Consider the following 10,233-nt stretch of genomic DNA (forward strand, 5'->3'; position numbering starts at 1 on the left):
CTAGACTAAGGACCATATTAGTTGTGATAGTTTCAGCCAGCACAATGAATACCAGTAAAGCAATGAGGCTTCCCCCCCCCCTCTGCAAGACCCCAAAACCAGCTCTTGGGGGTCAGGAGAACAACAAATGAGGGGGGGGATTGTTCCACTTGGCAAACAACATTGAATTCCTCCGAGATTGTTTATTGACTCTCATTCAGTCTATAATCAAACCCAGATGTTGATCTGGTACTTAAATTGCCTTCCTTGAATCAGCTGAAAATGAAAGCAGTGCTGGGTTTCATTCACTTATTGATGGCACTTAATATATAAAACAGCATGTGGGACAAGATGGAACCCTGCAGGACCCTATAGCATAAATGCCCTTGAACGAAGCACCACTTTCTAGAACTAGCTGTTCAGATAGGAATAGAAACACCATAACATTGTATCCCAAATTTCCAAACTCGACAGTCTGAAAAAAGAAAATGATTTCTTTTTAAAAACATAAACATAACAGTTTTTCTGGAGGAAAGAAATGTGTGGCTTCATTGAACTCAGTGGGACTTTATTTCTGAATCAAGATGCTTAGGATCATGCTACATAGTTTCTTGGATTATTGAAACAAGCTTAAACAGACTTGCATTCCACAAAGCAAACTGCTCTTTGAATTTGCAAAATTCAGTAGGTGATCATCAGAATGCTGTTGCTTTCACACAACTGAAACTATAGATTTCAAGACATACAGAAACAAACACTTTAGGGAAAAGTCCTCAAAGTATGGTCTGAAGACATGTGAGGCCAGTACCTAGCTGAAGCGAAGGTCAGTGCCTGTATGGAAGTTTGGTGATATATAAATGCAAATAGGGAAATAAAAATTGTGTCTACATTTTTGTTATAGTATTCACAGAGTTGATAGCAAGTGGCAATACCTACCTTTACCTTTATAGCATGCTATCTATAAATAGAAACCCAGGACTGCATAAGGAATGTTGAGATAAGATGCAGCTTCTCCTTTCAAAATCACCCCAAAACCAGAATCACTATTTTCTTCTTTGGAGGGAAACTACAATGACTACAAAAATAGCTTAATAATTATTATCTCTTCATTCACTATGCAGTCTGTGTGTCATCTACTGATTATTATGTGAATGTCAATGTCTACCCCTCCCATGCAATGCCGCAAGTCACTCCAAGACAGAGAGGCAAGCCCAGCAAAACTAAAGTCAACAGGTATATCCCCACCAATCTAAAGAGTAACTGGAGAGAAAAATTAATTTGATGGAAAGAGAAAAGAAGTATGCTGCCACTATATTATCACTCATGCTTGTTTACAAGCTCTGTTTACAACACAAACACATCCATGAACGTTTCTGCAAAACTAAGTGGGAATATAGTTGCCAATGCTATTTATTGTATTTAACAGAAAATTTCTGCTCATGCTATGTGACATAGTGCAATGGGCAGAGCTATAGTGAAGGCTGCCATCATGTAACCTCTGCTATAATTTTCAGGATCCAGCTACAAGCATCATCAAAAATCAAAGTTCCTCCTTTTAGTAACACTTCCTGCTTCTGCTTTTGTTGCCCCAATTTTGTTTTATGACACGGATCCAGCATTAGTAGCCTCAGTCATTACCCACAATAGATTAAGTAAGGTGCAAAACATCTTAGCAAAACCTGAACCACTTTACAATCCATGCTGCCTTCATCATGACTTAGTTAACACTCTTATAGTGCAACCCTGTAACACTGGTTTCTTATTTATAATATTTTTTGAGCGGGTGGGACTCTGTTAGCCTACTGGGATACATTGGGTCCCTTCCATTACAATATTTACTATGTAATATTTCAACTAGGTATTTTTGTTTTCGGTTTTATTTTATTTCCTGTTAGAACTCAGGGCTTCACCAATGAATCTCTTTTGTTTCTCCTCCAGGGCTCTCTGATAGCACAATAAGGAATTTAAATTAATATTGTGGGGTCCCAATTTACCATATTTCTTTTAAAAATTGGAGGCTCATAATATTTGTTTATAGCTAGAAGCTGAAAATGAGTCTTCTGGATCCCAATAACAGATTGATATATTGTGTAAGAAAGAAAGTAAATAGAGGTTTAAACTATGCTGTGGATGAAAAACTAAATAAACCAAAAGGAAGGAAGACAGGGAGGCACCAGAACAGGAAACCAAGAGAAGAAAAGACCTCAAGGTGCACAATGATGCCCAATGCATTTTAAGTCAGAAGAGCTTTACCTCAGAACAACTAAAGCAGTTTCTTCTGAGGAACTGTTTAAAACTGTTTAAAAGAAACTTGTTCAGTTACCATTAGGAAAATACTCTTGAACTGAAATCCACTGGACTCAGATTGATTATAGCACATCCTTGAAGTCACATCTATTCTTCATATGCTTAGAATGTAAGTGGCATATGAAAGGGCACAGAAGTCAGTTATTGCAGTTTGTAGAATGCATGCAATGGCAATGTATTAACCAGCAAGCATTAATTGTGCCAGATGTCAAATAGTAAAAGCATTGGTTTTTTTACTATTTTGTAACTCCATTTTAGTTGATGCACAGCAGAAGTTATTCCATGGGATTCATAGTCTGTTACAAGTTTTTGATCTTGTTTATAGCAGTTGAACACCAATGCTGTTCTACACCTGTCTTGGGAACAAAACTGATGCCTAGTGTTTTAAACAGAGTATTCACTAATGAGTTTAAATCAGATCTCTTGCCTTCTGTAAGTGTCTAATGTTCAAGAGCAAGAGGCTATCACCAGCTGTTTCTGTTTTCAGCATGATAAAGGTTTCTGTTCTCCTGTATTAGAAACTTATTGATGTACTACTCTTTGGGAATCCTACATTGTATTTGTTAAGAGTCAAGCTACACATTTATACTGGATATTTGTGATTGATTCTTCTTTTTTAACTGAAATGTAGTTGTAAGTTCAGTTTGTATAGAGTAGAATGTGTGTTCTTTCGAAGGGGGTGTTTAAATCTTCCCTTCGTAATTTTCTCCTAATACCCCCTCCCAAATCTATCACTGCTGTTTATCCAACAGGAGTTGGGGGCAAATTAGAAGCTCCCTGAAGCATCATTTCATTTTTAAAAACATTTAATAAATCAGACATGGATTTCCCATTTAACAGATAGTTTGACCCCAAGACAAGTAGTAAATTGAACCTTTCTTCAATTCTTAAGCAATCCCCCCTAGAGGTTCTATGACTTACTGTATCACAAGATTAGAATTCTCTGTTCATACTACCTATGTTGAACTAAAACAAATCTTATCTCAGAAGGAACCAAATTTTAAAAATCTGCCACAGTATAATAAGATTTATTAGTGATTCACTAGCAATTGTGCCTATTCCTTTTCTCAATGAATAGAATTTGGAAGCTAATAATTCATAAACCCACTCAGTTCAGTTTGTTTACATACAATATTGAACAGACATGCTAGTAAGGGCTAAATCAGAAGTCGCCTACACCAAAGAACTGGATTAAATGAAGCAGGGTAGAGACTCTTCATCTGAAAGAGGTACATCTTAAGCTAAGCAATTCTAAATATTATTGCGCTTGAAAGACTCCTTATTGTGAAAATATTATTGCTGTTTGTATTTACTGCTTAAATGTATACGTTTGCATGTATTTAAAGTGATAACTACTCCTAAAGATAAGACACAACACATCACTGAGACTTCAAATAAATACCATCAAAACCAAGAAGCAATCATTGACATCATTCTTTTATTCCAGAAATGTGTGTTTATTCTGAAGACATGTACTGTATAAGCACACAGTATTTTAGAGACTGAAACATGGAACACCAGTTTCTTATTTCTACTAGAAAACTACACATAACAGTATATATAGTCTGACTTGGACCACAGCTGTTGTAACCATCTGAAAATCCACTCCTAAGCACTGGGGAAGCCTCTGGAATAGTATTGCATCTGGACAGCAACAGGGAACTGACAAAAATCGAGGGGGAGCAGAAGTGCTGTCCGCCATGTTGCAACTTGAGATCCCAACCTCTATCTAATGTTAATTCTACAGCAGTCAATAGATATCAATCATTCATGTTTTTATTACTAATGCTCAAAGCAGTGATGGCCAACCTTTGGGGCAAGTGTGTCTAAAAGTCCAGTTCAAAGCATAAGAGAGTGCTACTCTAATACACACTAATGAATAGATGCAGTCCTCCTGGACTCTAATATAATTTTGCTTCTAAACTACAGAGAAATTGTTGCAAAGAGGAAGCTGGCAGGAGTGCATATGGCATAATCACACTTGCAATCTTTCTGCTCCTGTCCAGGTGTGCAGATGTCTGCTACTTGAGCCACAGGTTGGCCACTTGAGCAATGAAGGATACAACTTTAAACAATTCATTTATAAATATAAAAGTGATCAATGTGTATACCTATTAACTGCAAGGCCTTCACCTTAACTTTTGCTGTGCAGTCAACAACTACTTAGCATACTTCTCAATGCTTACACATTTTAGATATGTATATGGATTGAAAGAAGGCTTCCATCTTTCTATGTTTTAAACTATAGTTTCAAAATCTAGAATGAAGAATCCCCAAGCTGTGTTTTCAAATATTATTATTTCTAAGCTGACTTAACTGCTATGGAAAATTAATTTGAGCAAATTCTATAAATTATTTTAAGTGGCCAATACTGGGATTCTAAGGTATCCAAACAGGAGGGAGGGAAACACCTGAATTTGCAATAGGGATTTGCCAGATTAGGGATTTGCCAGTGTACAAACTGCTTCCACAAAACACAAACACTAAGCAAGACAAACGCCACGGCTTGTGTGTAAAACAACTAGTTACAGTCTGAATCAAAATTTTCTGTTTAAGATAAACAAAACCTGCTATGTAACCACGATAAGGATACATGTAACTCATAGCTAACTATCTACATTATCAATTTCTGCTAGTATTCTGGCAGATGGAACAATTCCAGGCTACTCATTGGTAGCATACACATTTGAAAATAAGTATTTTTACTATAAAGAGTAAAAGCAACTGAGTTAGCCCAATATGCTAACCAATATGTCACAAAATAGATTTTTACTATACCTTCTTTAGGGTGTGAGACAACCATAATATTAATTAAGGTCAAATCTCTGAGTGTCAGACCAAAAACTCCCAAGAAAAAAGGAGGATTGGTGGAACAACAAAAAATAAAAAAAACCCAAATATGGACTGTAACACAGAAGGTTAATGTGAATTTCAGATACGTAACTTATATGAAAAATATACAAGCTAACTTAAAGCTCTGGCAAAGCTCCTAACTTAAACCCTGGCAAAGCTCCTAACTGACTTCAGTGGGGTGGAATTTCACTCCAGGTCCCTTGGTAAGCAGATCTCAAGATTACCTAAGCACTCATTCTGAAGTTAAACAAGATTAAGATCTCTTATTATTTACAATATTCTACAAGTCTGTCCAGTACCACATAAGAGACTTTCAATGTTTTATTGTTTTGTCTATTGCCCTCAATCCACTATGAGTAACAGAAAGATGCTAGAAAACTGCTTAAAAGTGATGAAAGGATCAAACAAGGAAATTGCACACTGGCTGAGCTGTTCAATATGAACATAACTAATCACACACCAGGTTACTGGACCAGACCTTGATTTTAATTCTAAGTCCATCTACTTGAAATTTTGACTAAAATCACCAAGGCTTGTATCCAATTAAATACATTTGGAATCAAGTTTATTGGGGTGGAAGGAGTTGTGAAAGAAAGATGAAAATCTCAAATAAACTATTGACAAAAAAGCAGCTGTAAATTCCACATTATTCCACATTATAAGTTAATAACTAGTTATTTCACATAAATATAGGATTATCAGTGTTCTGCTTAAAACGGAATCAGTCTTAACATTTGCATATTCTTTCAAAAATTCTTTTGCAAATGGTATCTCAGTGTAGGTGATGTACTATGTTACACCATTCTCAGACACACCACAGGTTGGAATGCTGTGACATGTCACTAACACAGCTAGCTACATCCTGAAATTAACATTTTAAACAGCATTTTTTTTTTCCTTGATGGTGATTTAACCATTTAATGACTTTGAACTTTCCCAACTTTTTTGGGGGGGTTGCTATTTGTGCATATAATGCACTGAAGGGAATAATGACAACAATAACAGATGTGATCACAGAGCAGTCTTATTTCAAACCACGTGTTACCTGACTTCCTATATTCCTAGATTTGTAAGGTCTTCTGAAAACTATCACAACCCATTAAGCTACAAAATTAAATAAAGTATTCTCTCAAAATCATCACAATGAACAGACCAAGTTCACAAATGAAATGCTTAATATTCAGATTCACAGTGACAAATCATCAGGTGTGGATTGGAGGAGAAAGTATCATTTCAAATTTTAAAATTAAAAGTTACATGCTCCCATCACTCAATATAAAACTGATTTTTCTTTTACATTACACTATATTAAGTACATGAAGCACAACCATGGTTAAAAACAATGTATTGCCTTCCTAACAGATTCCTTTCAATTTCAACAAAATAACTCAACAAGGCAAAGCAGACTATTTGCTTTGCTTTTCTGTATCGTTGCCAACAGTATGAATGGAAGTCACAGTTGACAGAGGTCAAACAAGTCATTTAACTGTATTGACAATACAGCATTATACACAGAAACATAACTAAGCAATAGTAAAAAGTATTGAAGTGCCTAAAAAGGGCTGACTTAAAACAAGTGTTGTTGGGGCTTTTTTTATTTAGAAAATTGGTTAAGAAGCAGTATTATTTAAATACCTCCGAAAACTATTGTGCTTCAAAAAGGGTGTCCCATTAATATTTCCTAATCAATATCATTTCAAAGCAGCACATTTCTAAACCATACCACACTTTTCTGAATTATTATTATTTTTAAACCCCGGAGTGACATTTTTAGCCACAAGGCTATTGTATCACGAGGCATTCTTGTTCAGAGCAGGGAATGGAGGTCTGTAGTGCTTCGTTTTCCCCTTGGAAGACACGGAGCCTCCTGTAGCATCGGGGGAAATACAAATCGATAAGATGACAGATGTGCGTGGCTTGAAAGGAGGCTCTCGCCCCGATCAACGTTGCGGGCAAAAGGGGTTATTTGGTCGAGGGCTGTGCAGCCTTTAAGACTTAAGCCTCAAACCAACAGGAGTTACATCCAAATAAATACACCGCCCGGTGGGGGAGGGTGGGCTGGGGTATGTATATATAAATAAATCATCACGGCTCCAAAAAGCGCTAGGAAACCGGGCGAGCGACCACGCGCAATGCCCACGCCAGCCGGGCAGAAAGAAACCGGGCTCAGGTGCTGCTGCTGCTGCTCCTTTGCTGCAGACACCCTTCAAGCCTCCTTGCCCGGGTGCCGCGGCCAGAAAGAGCCGTAAGGCGTGGTGCCGTCCCTCCCTTTCCTCCGGAGCGCCTGGCGGAGAGGCCTGAACCCGCCTCTCTCACGCCCCCCTGACTGACACACCGGGAACGGGGAAGGGGGGGGGGAGAAAGAGAGAGAGAGAGAAAGAAAAGAAAAGGAGGTCACAGTGGCGCCGGAGCGCGTGTTCCTTTCACCCGTCCACTTCGCACGCACCGCCCGGTCGTCCCTCCCTCTCCGCTCCGCACTTACACTCGGGGCAGCTGCAGCGGCGGCGCCCCCCGGCGCTGGAACACCCCGTCCACGAAGACGCCGTTCTTGCCGAGGCAGCGCAAATAGAAATCGCCCCCGCCGCCAGACGGTACAGGGGCGGCAGGGGTGGCGGCGGCGGCGGCAGCACCATCGGGCTGGGGCCCGGTCCCATCGGCGGCGGCGGGGCCGGCAGTGCTGTTGGCGGCGGCCTGGGCGGGCGGGGCCGTGAAAATCTCGAGGTGCCTCCTGGAGATGAAGCTGGAGTGGCCCATGCTCACGTCCACCGAGCCTTGCGAGGAGTTGCGGCCGATGGTCACCGAGCGCTTCTTCATGAGGTATTCGAACTCGCGGCCCTCCAGCCGGGCCACGGCCGCCGCCGCCGCTGCCGTCCCCGCCGCCATCTTGGCCGAGACAGCGCGCGGGACCGAAGGGGGGCCCCCCTCCGTCAAGTCCCCCCCACCCTGCGCGCGCGTGCGCGCCCCCCGCCTCCCCCACACGCCGCCCGGCGGGCCGGCCCCAGACACCGACAGACACAAGCAGCGGAGTGCTACCGTGCAACGCACACTTTCACGCAGCCCCCCGCGTCCGCCGGACGGGCGGCCGGCTCGGCCAATGGGAGCGCTGCACGCCCATGGAGCTATTCCGCACATGCCAATCGCAACCGGCGCCGGGACCAAGCGCAAGGCAGCAAGGTAGATTGTACTTCAGAACAGACAAGACAGCCAGGCAGGCGGTAGAAAAACGCGGAATGGATTATATATGGATATATGCACACTGTATATGTTTTAATTGCTTTGAGCGGGCGGTGGGGAATCAGATGCCTGTTACTCCCTGCTCCGGGAACTGCTGTCCAGAAAGAGTGAATAGTATCTTACGCTTGTAAACAGATATATAAATTCTAGAGGCAACTCATATCATCTTCAGCACTGTACATACATAAGCATGCAAATCTGAAATAAGCAAAGGAGGCAACTTTCACAGTTTTCTTACTCAAGGGGAAAAGTCCCATTCATATATATTTATATTTTTGTAGCATTCAACTTCATATACACTACCCTGACAAATGGGATGCCTACACACAGTGTCATCTCCCCACAGCCGCCACCACCACCCACTGATTATTATTATTGTGGGAAAGATAAGGGCAGCATTTGTGTGTCACCCTCAGCTCCATTACCATTCTGATAGTTCTCACTGGAGGCAAATAACCAAACAGATTACGGTACTTGTGTCTCATTCTACACCGACTACTTACAACATATTACCGTTCTTCCTTTTCAACCCAGTGGCGTAGCGTGGGTTGTCAGCACCCGGGGCAAGGCAAGTAATTTGCGCCCCCTAACCTGTGGATTTGCGCCCCCTAACCCTAACCCCCAGATGTTGCGCCCGGCCCCCCCTGCACCCCCCACGCTACGCCACTGTTTCAACCTACTAGAGATCAATTCTATTTCAGGCTAGCTGTAGTGGAACGCATGATTGTCATGCAAAAAGGTCTGAAGTTCAAGCTAATGTGACCCTAGAATGGGCCGGAGATCAGGCACCTATCCCAGGTCACTCACTGCCTGCTGTAGCCGGAGGAGAAACTTACAAGAGAGAGAGAGGTTTTGATAAGGGTCTTAATAACGGCAGATGCATGCAGGTGGTGATTGTCCTTGAGCTATGCTGATCCACTCCTAAACCTTTTGAATGTTAAAATTTAAGACTAGCACCTTGGTGATGAGTTGTGTTCCTTATATACCTAACCGCCACTTTAGTCTCAAACTTGTAATGTTCTACATACCATTAATACCGAAGTTTTAAATAATTTTCTCACTGATTCGAACACTTTCTCTCTGCAGGTTGCCCAAGTGTAGCACATTTTCTGTCAATATTTTATTCAGCAAATAAAAATGCCTTTTGAACTAAATTTGCTTCTAAATTTTTTATATTTTGTAATGGGTTGTTTTAAAGGTTGTTTTAATGATTTTTAGCTTAATGCTTAGTTTTTTATATGAACCCTAAACCAAAATACTGAGGGTTGTTGGGTGTTTTTTTTTTGCAAAAATAAAAGAATCTATCTTCAAGAACATAGCTGTGCATTTTAATAGCTTTCCAACCTGACTGGGTCTACAGAATGCATTAGTGGAACATTGGTAACACAATCCTAGCAATGCAATCATACACATGTTGACTCAGAAGTTAGTCTCAATGGGACATCCCCAGGCAAGCAAGTTTAATATTGCGACCTATTTCTACATAGGATTTGGATACATTATACCCTGTTGAATTCCACAGGTCCTAGGCAGGAGATCTCATTCTGAGTATTTCCAGGGCAGCAGTGTGATGCTGCAATCCTAGGCACACTTCCTTAGAACTGAAATCAATTGAACTTACTGAATTCAGATTGCCTTTACTTGCAAGGCCAATTAAAAGGAATAGAGTTGAACCTTCCCTAAATATTAAAAACAATTCAATTAAAAACAATTCAAAGTCATATTACTGAATTCCCAACACCTATCTCCTTTAGTATAATGGAAAGTATGTTTAATTGTGGGTTTAGCTCAAACTAAAAAGAAAATTATACAGCTCTTGTGTATTCTAATACAGTCATACCTCAGGTTACAGACGCTTCA

The 10,233-nt window shown here is 40.7% G+C and overlaps 1 protein-coding gene across 2 annotated transcripts in view; it reads right to left on the reverse strand.

Annotated features, from left to right (window-relative positions):
* Positions 1 to 8,068, reverse strand: part of FOXK2 (forkhead box K2) — a 31,036-nt gene extending 22,968 nt beyond the window's left edge. The window contains exon 1 of one of the 2 annotated variants that reach the window (XM_053376225.1): positions 7,622 to 8,068. In XM_053376225.1, the coding sequence (XP_053232200.1) occupies positions 7,622 to 8,022 (401 nt within the window). In that variant the 5' untranslated portion in view covers positions 8,023 to 8,068. The remainder of the gene's footprint in view (positions 1 to 7,621) is intronic. The other variant, XM_053376224.1, reaches the window with a different exon arrangement.
* Positions 8,069 to 10,233: the final 2,165 nt, after the last annotated feature.

The sequence above is a fragment of the Podarcis raffonei genome, chromosome 2 (assembly GCF_027172205.1).
Source record: "Podarcis raffonei isolate rPodRaf1 chromosome 2, rPodRaf1.pri, whole genome shotgun sequence".
NCBI classification, from domain to species: domain Eukaryota; kingdom Metazoa; phylum Chordata; class Lepidosauria; order Squamata; family Lacertidae; genus Podarcis; species Podarcis raffonei.